This window comes from Scheffersomyces amazonensis, assembly GCF_036850825.1.
Source record: "Scheffersomyces amazonensis strain UFMG-HMD-26.3 chromosome Unknown RJT21scaffold_1, whole genome shotgun sequence".
NCBI classification, from domain to species: Eukaryota; Fungi; Ascomycota; class Pichiomycetes; order Serinales; family Debaryomycetaceae; genus Scheffersomyces; species Scheffersomyces amazonensis.
Genome location: NW_027042741.1, coordinates 514,860 through 528,781, shown reverse-complemented (window position 1 = coordinate 528,781; position 13,922 = coordinate 514,860). Strand labels below are relative to the sequence as shown.

Below are 13,922 nucleotides of genomic sequence, written 5' to 3'. Positions count from 1 at the left end.
TCTTTCATACCATTGTAAGAAATAAGACGAAACTCGCTTTGTATAAAAGTGTAAATTCGTAAATGCTTTTATGTCAAACAATTATTTATTGAAATATTTTTAATGTACACTAATTTATACAACCATTCTTTTCTTCATTTTGATAATTGAACAAATTGCCATAATACGGAGTCGATCAATATAGTATTACATATCATTCGAGGTTCATGACTTTAAGTATCTTAGAAATCAAATTCCACGCCTCGGTTAAAAGTGATGAATTAACACATAAGAATGTGTTATGGAATTTTCTATTTAAAATGAACAAATTACGTATTTAATTAGTACTCTTGGACTGGTTACAATAAATCTCTTAGAAATAACTACTTTCGATTTAAAATTATCAAACTTACTAAAATTGATCTACAATTGCGGTTTGGTTCTAATATTAATAATCAATAGCATTACATATTTAAAACATGGTCTATAATATTTCCATTTGGAGTGTTAGGCTAAGCCCAATGCAGAATTTTGAAAAATTGAAGCTAACTAATGATCAAGGAATGCGACTCAATGAATGCTTGAATAGTTGCAGAAATAAAGTAATATACAGCTTGTGGAAGTTTTACTACCTTAAAGATGTAAAAAATGACAAATGAATTAAAATTTCCACCTACAACACAGTTGTTTCTAAAAATTCAATCTGTTGATTAATTTCGGAACAAATCTTCTTACGATCATCAGTTCCCCAATCAGGGACATTGTTAATGTTCATGTTTGGGACTTCACAGAAGCACCATCTAACATTTTTCATCAAGGTTACTTCAAAATCATAACCTCCCAACTCTCTCACCAATTCTTTCCCATATAACCTTCTTCTTACTCCCTTACCAGTTTTACAACCTCTACCATTGGCATTTCTGAGGAATAAATCCACAAGATCCAATTTTGGCCAATTAGCATGGAGGAAAAACAAGTTGGAAGATTTGAAAACATGATAAGCATAATTATTCACTGCAGGATCTTTATCATTATGACCATAGGTTGGGCTTTCATCATTATAATAATCTGTTTTATCCATTAAATTATCTCTTAAGCTAACTTCATGAAGACCGCTGCTAAATGTTTCTCCGGCTTCTCCATTTGATTGAATATAATCTACAATTGGATCGTATTGACCCATGGCAAAAACTTCATGATGACGAATACTATTTAATGGACCAAACTCACGATTAAATTCTTGAACTTGATAATAAGGTAAACCTAATTTATGAGCAGCAGCAAGAAATGTTTCTTTATCACCTTCACCAGCAGCACCTTGACTGAATAAAGGATAATAATATTCAGGACCATAATAATTATAATACATAGATAAAACCAAAGTTTTAAAATGAACTCTTTTATTGATTAACACTTGACCAGTTTCTGATGATGGATCTGGCATAGCTCCCTCACAATCATGAACTGAATATGTATCTTTTCCACCTTGAGTACCCCTCTTGTCTCCTTTAAAATAACTGTTCCTTACTCTTTTTTCATAATCAACTTTAATATCAGCAATTTCATAAAAAGATGGAGAAGTTGATCTTCTCCAAAGATCAGGCCAAATAACTAAATGATGATCAATAAATGGCTTATTAACAAAAAGAACATCAGGATTTTTAATCGGTATACAATCTGAATCCAAATAAAGAATATTTTCAAAGGAACTGATTAATAAAGCAACATTCTTTAATTGAAAACCTTTGATATTACTAACAATTGATTTTGGAATATATTGAGTCATGATTTTACATGTACCACCTAAAATTGGTAAAATGCTATTACAAAACTCAAAATCATAATCTTTTTCGTAAGGAATAATGACTTCAACAGGTAACTTGGCACCATTTGATCTTAAGGTCTTAATAGCTGTTAAAGTTAATTGATCATATTTTCCACCACTTAAAAAGACATAACCGTCACCTTTCATAAAATCATTGAACTTATTAAACTTATTTACCAAATCATCTGGCCAATCAGTTTGCATTTTACCTAAGAATTTCTTATGAGATTCAGATAAGCTTACTTTTTCTTCAGGAGTAATTCTAAAGAAGTAAGACAAATACTCTTTATTTCTTATTGGATCTTCTAAATATTGTTCACGTAAATGTCCCCCATAGACTGGGATTTTACCGTTCATATTACCAAATTTGTCTTCTTCTTTTGCCTTAAGATAATGGTCACCATTATTAATACCTTTCACAGAAGGTTTACAATCAGCTATAAGTGCAAATAAGTCATCAACGAATTTTTTGAATAAAAACAAAAAATTGGATTCATATTCTGTCTTTTGCATATATGTTGAATTTAACAGAACTTCAATATCTAATTTTTTATCATCGATCAACTGTTCATAATCATATCCATTGATGAGTCTAATGTCATAATGTATGGAATTTGATAAATCAGCATTAGTGAATTTCCAGTAATGACTAGCATCATCTACTTCGTCCTTAAGATGAGTATCATAATGTTTTTGAACAATTAGAAAATTATTCTTTGAATCGTGATGGTAACCTCTTACTGAAAAATTCTGTAATGGTTTACCTAAAGTATTTGCAAAAAATGGAGTATCGTAAATCAATCTCTTTGCGAATATAAAGAATAATATTGCAAAAAATATCCCAAACAACTTTCTTCTTGCAAATATCATATTTTTTTCTTTCTTTGTTAAACGGCTAGCAAAAAATGGCACGACACAAAACTTATAAAAGCTTAAAGTTAAAATGTCGGAAAAACCGGTATTCGAATGCTAAAAAAATGTCTGATAAAAGACTATGCTCGACTTCAGTTCGAAATGCAAAGTTGATAGATAAAGCAAACAATAGAAGGACTTTTCTGCAATAGCAAGCGGGCCTGGAGATTTGCTATGTAATATGTTCCTGTGCCTGACGACAGTTGACGACTATGATCTGGAAAACGTGGTCTCTATTTAACAAAATCAGACTTTTTTTTGGTACTGGAATGCGGTATAAACACACACGACAAGTAACAAAAAAAAATTATCAAAAAATGTTATAACAGCAGCAAAAAGGATCCCTCGTGGGCTGTTAAGTTTGACGTTATTAAAAATAAACTATTTACAGCAACGTGAAGGTTTGTAATTTCAGTGTCAATACGATACCTTAAAAAATTTGTATGTGCGCCCCTAAATTTAGATTAAGTTTCACAAACAAAGTATTTTCGTTATAACTAAAGCCTCAACTTAAATTATTTTTGTTAGCGACTAGCAAGGAAGGATTTGGAGAGCGACTGACGAGATTGGTATAAATAGAAGCAAATTCTCTTGGTTCCTAAATTTGCTTGTCTTTCTATATTGTAAGTTATATTTTAACTTGTGCAAAACCTTAATTATTTATTTCGTTTTATTGGTTCTTGATTTTAATATTGTTTATCTCGACGAAATATTTTATCAAATTCTTTTAAAACACGATAATGGATAGTTTGTTTTGAGTGAGCGAATGAGATTGGCCAATCAGGACTGAGGTCGGATTTAGGTCAATTTGTGGTGTCGCTGCTTATATAATCAGCGGAGATCCAAACACCTGAGATTTTTTTCTTTTTTTCCTGATGAGAATTTGAGAAAAAAACAGAAATGTAGGGCAAGATAACGAATGAAAATGAGGATAACAACGATAATGGAGATGACTTTGAGGCGATTATTTGATGATCGGAGGTGGCGTACGTATTACTTTCTAAGTTGATCTTGATTTTAAAGGGATTAATTAACCGATAACGGTTTAGTAAGTTGACTGAGTGTACTATAAAGAAAGGGATAAAGAAAGTAATTGAAAAGTTTAGATTTTAGTGGAATGACACCTAAAATTTTGAGCCGTGATAAAAATGCTCGTCTGAAACTGCGCGCACTACACACGTAAATATATGATGTTGTAATTTAGTTTAGTTTGATCAGGACACGGAGCCCTATCATTTACTACAGTGCAATAACATGTAATGCAACGTAAGATTCGATTGAACTAGCCAAAAGTAGAAGATGACAAGCATGAACTACAACGAACATTATTAAATTACGTGTAAATTAATTATATAGATGACGTCATAATCCAAATTCTTGGTATATGTCTAGAAGTGATACGTCTTTCAATGGATTCTGAACTGAAGTCCCATGTCCAATACTACTAGTCTTAAACATTAGATTTAACCATTGATCATCAAAGCCTGAATCAAAGCCAAAATCTGGTTCTGTAAGATCTTCAAGCTCAGCCGCACCGGCAGTAGCTGCAACATCTCCGTTCTCAGATCCACTTATAGGCAACTGAATTTGATGCTCATCTTTTGCAGCTTGATTTTCTAACCTCTTTAAACTGTAATCTATTATTCCCATCAATTCTTGAATTTGGTAATCATTATAATTATGTCTGATATTATCATATTCTGCTGCCTTCTCATTATAAAAGTCTACAAAATTTTCACCTCTAAAGATGGTAAAAAAATATCTATGACTCTTGGTTATCTTCCAACTGTAGAAATATCTTGTACTTAAATTATCCAAAATCTCTATCAAGATATGATAATTCTTTAATAATTTCGTTTTTAACTCATCTTGTTCATAAAATTTAATAACTAATGATAACAAAATTTGACTAGATTTATGAATTACAGCTTGTAAAGTTGCATTGTAAAGAAAATCACATTGTAATGTACTGTTGAAAGCTAATTTCTTATAATAAGGAATTAACTCATTTAAATAAATAATTGTTTTCTTAAGATAGAAAAAACTAATATTAACATTCAATTCTTCATAATATAAATAAATATAATAGTAGACGGTTATAATAAAATTAATAACCGATAAATAAATTTTAATCTGATGTACTCGCCTGAAATTATAAACTCCATTACTTTCAGCTTTGTATCCTGAGACTAGATATGAAAATAAATCATTAAAATAATCCAGCACATTAATTTCAAATTGATTTAATCGTTCGATTAATTGAATTAGTTGACACTTATTGCTATGAGAATTAGTTATAAAATTACTAATTTGTTTCATGGCTTCATTAAATTGAATCATTCTACTAACAATATCATTGAAAATTACTCCTTCTAATGAATAATTTATCAAATTAGATTCTTCTTCACTATTAATGGTTGGACTCTTTGTATTATAAAATACATTCTTTGTAGCAGGTTCATTTCCAAATACTAAACTATTATGAATATCAGCCAATAAAATTGACTGCCATACTTTTCTTCTCAATGTCTTCTCTCGCTTAGTTAATGTTGAAAAATTAACAACATCAGGATCAAAATTCAACTGAAGTCTTACTGCCATATCCAATAAAGCCTTATTATAATTTATTGGATCCTTTCTAAATCCATCTTCTGGGGCTATACGAACATAAAATCGGAAGAAAAGTAAGAATTGTAGGAAGATGAATTCTTCATATTTATGATCGAACATTAATATTAATAAGGTCTCCTGTGCTAGAGCAACATGTTCAAAGTTTATTGGTGTCTCAAACAATTCATTTTGCTTAAGTGCTTGGGTATTATATTCATGACTATTTCTTAACAATGAAATAAATGAAAGTCGAAGAACAACCAATAATATACCAACCACACTTAAATCATGACAATAATCTTTAATATTAATATCAATGATTTTATCGTTATCTGGATCAACTTTTAATAACCTTTTTATTTCACTTCGAAATTCCCGTTCATCAACAAATGCTAATATTGGATATACATATTCAAAATACTGCTCAATCAAACCCATAAGATTTTTATGACTTGGCAAAACGGCAACAATTCGAGCTATTAAATTTCCTTCTGTTGCATTTTGCGGCTGAGAAACTTTAATACTATTTTTCAACAAAGCAGTATAATTAGCATCAAACTTAGTTCCTTCAACCAACTTTTCAGATGGGCAACTAACATCATCGTCTAACTTGCAATTTCTCAATTTAACATGTTGTAGAAGTACTCGTAATCTGGGATCACTCTTCATTAAAGTTGACCAACTGAAAGGACTTGATTGAGAGTATTTATAGAAGGTGATAGCTTCTTCATGATGAAAGACAGGGTTAATACCAATGAATGATAAAAGCATACTTGAAGAATTAGATATTGGTACCACTGATGCAAGACAAGTGCCTGTTGATGATGTACCATTAGTCTTACAATTTGTATTAGGACTCACTTCAGATTCTGATGTTGAAGTAGTAGAATTGGTAGATTCACTTCGAAGTGAACTACTTGAAGATATAATTGATTTATTATCATGTGGTGGTTTCCACTGAATGGGTGGTAATTTGATCGAAGTAGAATATGCGGACGGATATGGTGAAGAAACAGAAGGAGTTCCTAACGATGCCGTGTTGTATGAAAGTGGTAAGGGTAAAGTAGGAGGAGTATCTGGAACAGTAATAGAAGAACCAGAAGATCTAGAAGTTGAAACAGACACTGGATGAGATGAAATTAATATTACTTCAGATGGAGATTTCGCAGTAGATGGATTTTCATGAATAAATGTTCCCTCCACATTATTTATGGATTCTAAATGCTTAATTCTAGCCTTCAAACGAAGTAATTCTTGTTTGTAGATATCCAATTTAACTTCCTGTTTTGGTTTATGATCATGATTATTATGATGATGATTATGATTGTGATTATTATGAAGATGCTTGGCATTATATTGGTTAGTCTCATCAAGAATAATGGGACGTCTTGCACTTGATATATACGGCAATGAAGTTGATATCTCCGATGAGCTCTTAGAAGTATCAGATTTTCCACTAATAGCAGTAGTTACCACCCCATTCTTTTCCCAAGAGTCATGATATGCACATAAATGACTCATACTAGATTTTATACAAGAATCACATGGCAACTGCTTATTACATTTGATCTTTCTTTTTTTGCAGTTATCACATACTAGTGTTAACCTTCTTCGTTTCTTGGTAACTTTTTCATCTGATAATGGATCATTATTATTATTGCTTGTACTATTGCCGGAATGTTTGGTATTAAATGAATGTGTATTCGAGGGCTTACCAGCTCTGAAAGTATTTATTTGAAAGCTCATACTAATTAGATAACTAATAATCAAACCCCGAGTCTTAATAAATTATTTAAAATTCCGTATTGATTTAATAAAACTTTAGTATTACTTACTTTATACTTACAACTAATACGCTATTGCCATGAACATGACTTTCACTTTATTCCAACAAAATTACAGCATATACTAATTATACTATTACTAACATGAAATCTTGCTTATATATACTTTAAACGGCGATACTCGAGTATTTGCAGGGTTAGGTTAGGTACTTTCGGGTATAGTATGTATACCGGAAATAAGCCCATTTCGGAGATAGATCATTTGTATATGATACACAAAAGTATTTCGCAATCAGCCCGTAAATTTTGTTAGCTAAAGATTCTAATGCTTTCGCCTTAATTTGACTCATCGTCATCCTATATAAATTCCGCATCAATGATACGGAAGTATAGTAAATAGAACATTTAGTTCATGACCACATGAGAAAATATGATTGATAATGAAGTTTGTGGGGTATTTGTAGTAATATCTGTACTAAATATTTAGGATAATATCACTTTATAAGTCTTCTACAGTCTCGAACTATTAATTACTTATGTAATATGATGACACAGATTTAACTAGTAAATTTTATTATTATTATTATATTATATCTCTATGAATATCTTACTTGATAAACCTTTATTAATCTCTTACAGTAGACGATAATTAGTCGAAAGGTCTCGTGACGATTAACAGCCAGCGCAGTCATGTGCAATTCCTGTATATGACCCCACCCACAATCTAATCATCAAACTTTACACAACACCAACAATCCATTAGATAGCAATATAAATCAAGGACTACTAGGTTTGGTAGTATATTAATATTGTATAGTGGCAATAATTAGTTGCGATTTCACAGTATAAGACGTTTTTTTCTGGGGCGTTGGGTATTATAGACATATAATTTGGGAAAGGATTTTGCATTAAAATAAACGATAACTATGAATTCGAATGATAACTTATTTGAAGATATAGAACAGGATAACAATCCTTCATTCTATGGTAACCAATCCATCTTGAGGGATCCATATGGACATAATCGGTCTGATTCAGGTAGTCAAGATAATACTTTTGTTAATATACCATCCACTACAGTTAGTAATGGTCAAGCAGACCATTCAACTTCTACAGAGTCAGAATTTTCAGTATCTACAAGATCTAATCCACCTCCATATCAACCAAGTGTCATACCAAATTTAACTCCATCTAATGATCTTGTTAATAATACAATTGATCTTTCAAATAAGATTAGAGATTTATTACATGATCCAAATGTTGAAATAAATATTTTATCTAGCGAACGTCTAGTTAATTCATCAGTAATTGTTTATACAATTCAATTAGCTTTAAAGAAAACCAATAGTTCAATTATTGTAAAAAGAAGATATAGTGAATTCAAATCATTAAGAGATAATTTAAGTAAATTATATCCAACATTAATTATTCCTCCAATCCCAGAAAAGCATTCATTACTTTCATATTTAATTAATTCTATCAATAATTCTCATGAAATAGATATAATTGAAATGAGGAAAAGATATTTCAAAAACTTCTTAATAGATATAATATTTAATTCATCTCCTAAATTGAAAAATTGTGCATTGTTACATAAATTTTTTGATCCTAATTATGAATTGTGTTGGTATAATGCCTTGAATGAACCACCTATTAATTTAATACCAAATAATTTATTATTAGCTAACCCAATCAATACTTCTGATCAAAATGGTTTATATTCATTGTTACCATTAGTAAATGGATTTGAATTTGAATCAAGTATTGATAATTTACATTCATTAAAGAAAGTCAACGAGGAATGGAAAAAATTGAGAGATCAAATTATTTTATTTGAATATAAAAGTAATACTCCTACATCCCCAAGTTCAACTGATAATAATACATTTCTTGAAATTCCATCTAATTTAATTCAATTTGAAATTAAAATGCATAACATAATCAAGATCCTTCAAGATTTAAATAGAATAAATTCTAGATCAGTAAAGAATTATAAAATAATTATTAATAATTTAATTGAATTAGGTGGAAATCTTAATAATTTTTCACTTCAAATCTTTGAATCATCATCACATATATCATCTATTACCAATTCAAATGATAATAATAATTTAAGTCTTGCAATTGAAAAGTTTGGTTCAACTATTGATAGTAATTTCCTTAATTTAGAGAATTTTATATTGAATCAATTGATTCCCGAATGGCAAGAACCCATACATCAATTAACTCAATATTATATTTCAAGTTTAAATCTAATTAAATTTTATAAATATAAAATCATTCAATTCAAAATCCTATATAAATTGAAATTTACAAAGTTTCAAGAGATATTGACATTGACAAATATGACATCAATAGGTAATGATACCACTACTACAAATCCATCACCACAAAATACTACTGAAGGTGATACTCTTGATCACTTAAAGGATTTGAATAGTCCATCATTAGCCAATGCAATTCAAAGATTAGAAATCAGAAAGAAGAGAGGTCGTTTAACTACGAAGAATTCGTGGTATGGATTATTTGGAGGAAATAAATCATACAATTTTACATTACCACAAGAACCAAATACATCATCAACTGTTGGTAATAATAATCAATATAAATTAAAGTTAAATCATGTAGAAAAAGAATTAGATAAGTTAGATCAATTAGTTGTCCTTTGTGATCAAGATATGGTAAGATTAACTCAAGAATTAACGGTTACTTTCACTCAATTCTTAAAAGATTTAGAAGGTAAATGGTTAAAGCTTATGATCAATTATATCAAGAATGGAAAAACCTTATTTGAAGACAATCTTGCTAATTGGCAAGAGTTTAAGGATTTCTTAACCCATAATTAAAATTAATTAGTTAATGAATTAGTTAATGAATTAGTTAATGATAATATTTTTTTTGCATCTTCTTTTTGTATGTATGTATGGGAAATTTTGAGGTCGTGCGCACGACCAATATATTGTTGAAAAGTTAAGGTGGCAATCGTATATAGTTTAGATAAATTAATGTATGGGTGTTATCAGCAAACAATAAATAAAATAGAATTAGTATTAGAATTATAATGTCTTCAATGGATATAGACAATGACGTGTCAACTTTGTTGGCAACAATTAGACAAGAATTGGAATCACCTGAACTTATAAATATATTTCTTGAATTAGAAGATTTCTATGAAAGAAAATTATGGCACCAATTGACATTAACACTCGACGAGATATACTATGGAGATTATGTTGAAATTACAAATGATTTGAAGTCAAAGATTAATAACTTATTTATAAGTCAATTTACTTCTCATTTAAATCCTATTAAGGTGGTAGATTTTTGTTTGGAAAGTTTTAATGGTAAACCAGAAGAAACTTTAGATCATTTATTGGAATTAAGAATCAATTTCATCAATACAATTAAGAAAGAAAATAACTTTAGAGATGAAGAAGATGAAGAATTCAAAAAGTTGGTGGAAAATGATGAATCCATTATTTATGATGATTTACAAATTGCTCGTTATTATATATTATCTGGAGAAATATCTAAAGCTGAAGATATTTTAAATTCATTAAATGATAAATTTGATACTAATGATACCATCAATAATTTTGAAAATCCAAAACTTAATGCTGCTTTCTATTTAACTAAATGTGAACTATATAAAATATTAGAAAATTATAATTCTTATTATTCCAATGCTTTATTATATTTATCATCAGTTGAAAATAATTTAACTGATGCTAATAAACTTGAATTATGTTATGAATTAAGTATTGCTGCTTTATTAGGTGATAAAATCTATAATTTTGGTGAATTGATTTTACATGATATTCTTACAGTTATAAGTACTGAATCAAGTCCATATTTCTGGTTATACAGTTTGATTCAAAATTTAAATTCTGGAAATTTACAAGAATTTAATAAATGGCTAGAGATTGCTTATAAGAAATCACCATTTTTAGTTAAATTTGATGTATTTTTAAAACAAAAAATCATTATAATGTCATTATTAGAATTAATTTCATTAAAATCAACTACAGAAAAGCACTTAACTTTCTTAGAGATTTCAGGATTTACTGGAACTCCTGTCAATGATGTTGAACATTTAATTATTAAATGTTTCTCACTTAATTTAATTAAGGGTTACATTAATCAGATTGATGAAATTCTTGTTGTTACATGGTTACAACCAAGAATTTTAAACTTAGATCAAGTCAAAGTTTTGCATAACCATTTACTTCAATGGACTGGTCAACTTGATAAATTGGCTAAAGATGTTCGTAAGAATGGTGGCTCTATATGGGCAGGCATATAAATTATATATAATAAATTATAAATTATGAATTATATATTATATATAATACCTTATAAATTATAAATTATATATTATATATAATACATTATAAATTATATATTATTAGCTAAAGCTAAATATATGTAAATTAATAGTTTTTATATACAAGTTAAAAATGTCTCCGCTATTTGATTTTACGGAGATGTCGCATTACCAAGCAATTGTCGCGGACGCTTTCGGTGATACTTCCATAAATTCCTGAAATATTTAGTATATTCAATATCTTTACCCCATTGCATAGAATCCTACCAATAACAATGAGAGTTTCTGTACTATATTCTATTCTTTTGACGCCATTGTTGGTGTTTGGTAATATAGTGAAATTTGATAATGGAGTGAATTCTCAAATATGTTCAGGAATGTATGCTAAATCTGATTGGGGAGGATCTAAGAAACCCTTAATTGATATAACTTTAACTCAATTTGGTAATGAAAAGTATAATCCTAAAAGTGATAATGGAGCTGAAGAACATGAAGAAGATATATCTGTTAGTTATATTATTTTTGAATATAAAGATATAGGTAATATTGGTATTGATATTGGAGATGGTCAACAACAATATATTTGTGATGATTATGCTATAGAAACTTTAGGAATTTGTGAAGCAAGTCATAAAGGTAATTTCTTATTAAATACAAATATTACTAATACTACTATTTTAACTTCTAAATTAGTTCACTTTGGTGATGCTAAAATAAATTATGCTATTAATACTACTGGTTATTATTGTGTATCAACTTTTAGTCAATATGATAAAGAATATAAAGGTAAAATTAATTTTCAAAATGCCTTTGGTGAACTCAGTGCAAGTGAAATTCCTAAATTACCAGCTTATGGTATTTTAACATTATGTTATGCCATTACTTTAGCTTTATTTGGATTCCAATTCTTTAAAAAGAGAAAGCAAAATCAAATTTTACCATTGCAAAGATATTTATTAGCAATGTTAGGATTCTTAACATTTGATACTATAGTAGTATGGTCTTATTATGATTTGGTTAATAGAACTGCTAACCCTTCAAATGCATTTGTTATCTTTTACATGATATTTCTTTCCTTATTAAATGCTGGTAAAATTACATTTTCATTTTTCTTATTATTATGTATTGCTTTAGGATATGGGGTTGTGGTATTAAAATTAGATAAGAAAGTTATGTTAAAATGTAAAATATTAGCTGGTTGTCACTTTTTAGCTTCAACCTTATATTTAATTACTACATATTACAATGGTTCATCAAACTCTTTAACAGTTACAACTAATATTGATGATAATATTGGTAATGGATTTCTTGGATTATTACCATTAATTCCTGTGACTATTACTTTAGCAACTTATTATGTTACTATTTTAGCATCTATAAGAGCTACTACTGCTAATTTACATAAACAACGTCAAGTAATTAAATTACAATTATATGAAAACTTGTTTAGAATTATATTCTTTTCAGTTATTTTAACATTTATTGGTTTAATTGGATCATCTCTCATATATTTGAGTATGTCAACCATTGAAATGATAGAACAACATTGGAAAGGTGCATTTTTCATATTTGAATTCTGGCCTAGTGTAGTTTTCTTCTTTGTATTTATGGGAGTTGCTTGGTTATGGAGACCTACAGAAACAAGTTATATGTTAGCTATTTCACAACAATTATCAGGAGGAGATGATGAAGAGGGACAAAATCCTAACGGTCATGAATTTGAATTAGATGATTTATCATTAATGAGTCATAGTGATGATGAACAAGGAGCTAGAAGAGATAGTTTTGAATTATCAGAAGATATACCTCAAAACCCATTTGTATCCAAGAAGGATCCACCTCCTGGATATGATGAGTTAGATAATGAAAATGGTTCGACTGGAGAAAATGGTAATACCTTATTTGAATTGGGTGATGATGAAGAAACTGATATTCTTAATCAAAATCATGAACAAAATGGTAATGAACAAGATCATGATGATGTTGATCTTGACAATGACGAAGACGAAGACGACAATTTTACAGCCCACGAAGACGACAGATTGACTTAGGTCTCTTACTCAGTCCCAGTATATAGAACTGCCATCCCGTATAGATTCTACAGAGACCAGATAGCGTCGTTTAAAAATATAATGTAACCCATATGGTGAAGGTAATGCACGCGTAACTGTAGATATTTTAAATACACGAACAAAAAAAAAAATAATGGTTGCATTAAGTAAACACCTGGGAACAGCATCAAATAATTTAAAAGTTTAATAGAGAGCATCATTAGAGTAACTGTAAGATTAGGGGAGTGTCTGTAACAGAAAGTGAGTAATACCGAAATATAAATTTATTGTCTGTGATAGTGTCAAGTTAAGTAATTTTGTTAATTGTACTGAGGCATCGCATTTTCAGATCATTAATGACAGACCATGAAGCATTGACACCTTCTGGTTCTACTAGGGGTATAAATAAGAGAAAACGACAAAGTCATGATTATAGT

The 13,922-nt window shown here is 29.2% G+C and overlaps 5 protein-coding genes across 5 annotated transcripts; 3 read left to right on the top strand and 2 right to left on the bottom strand. All coding sequences in view use genetic code 12, as the record gives it.

Annotated features, from left to right (window-relative positions):
* Positions 1 to 652: 652 nt before the first annotated feature.
* On the bottom strand, positions 653 to 2,674 carry MNN24 (Mnn24p; the record flags this gene model as incomplete). Its single annotated transcript, XM_064879954.1, has 1 exon — positions 653 to 2,674. One exon carries the CDS (start codon positions 2,672 to 2,674, stop codon positions 653 to 655), a length of 2,022 nt encoding a protein of 673 aa, XP_064740604.1.
* A 1,404-nt stretch (positions 2,675 to 4,078) lies between these two features.
* On the bottom strand, positions 4,079 to 7,072 carry RJT21DRAFT_111024 (Zn(II)2Cys6 transcription factor; the record flags this gene model as incomplete). The annotated part of the gene is made up of 1 exon (XM_064879953.1): positions 4,079 to 7,072. The coding sequence occupies one exon, from the start codon at positions 7,070 to 7,072 to the stop codon at positions 4,079 to 4,081; it is 2,994 nt and encodes a 997-aa protein (XP_064740603.1).
* Positions 7,073 to 7,864: 792 nt separating this feature from the next.
* Positions 7,865 to 10,127, top strand: RJT21DRAFT_123708 (uncharacterized protein). The gene has a single exon (XM_064882755.1). The coding sequence runs from the start codon at positions 8,037 to 8,039 to the stop codon at positions 9,954 to 9,956; it is 1,920 nt and encodes a 639-aa protein (XP_064740602.1). The 5' UTR covers positions 7,865 to 8,036; the 3' UTR covers positions 9,957 to 10,127.
* RJT21DRAFT_116872 (proteasome regulatory particle lid subunit) lies at positions 10,128 to 11,620 on the top strand. Its single transcript, XM_064880513.1, has one exon. The coding sequence runs from the start codon at positions 10,172 to 10,174 to the stop codon at positions 11,411 to 11,413; it is 1,242 nt and encodes a 413-aa protein (XP_064740601.1). The 5' UTR covers positions 10,128 to 10,171; the 3' UTR covers positions 11,414 to 11,620.
* RJT21DRAFT_8476 (uncharacterized protein) lies at positions 11,562 to 13,631 on the top strand. The gene has a single exon (XM_064885414.1). The coding sequence runs from the start codon at positions 11,710 to 11,712 to the stop codon at positions 13,483 to 13,485; it is 1,776 nt and encodes a 591-aa protein (XP_064740600.1). The 5' UTR covers positions 11,562 to 11,709; the 3' UTR covers positions 13,486 to 13,631.
* The last annotated feature ends 291 nt before the right edge of the window (positions 13,632 to 13,922 follow it).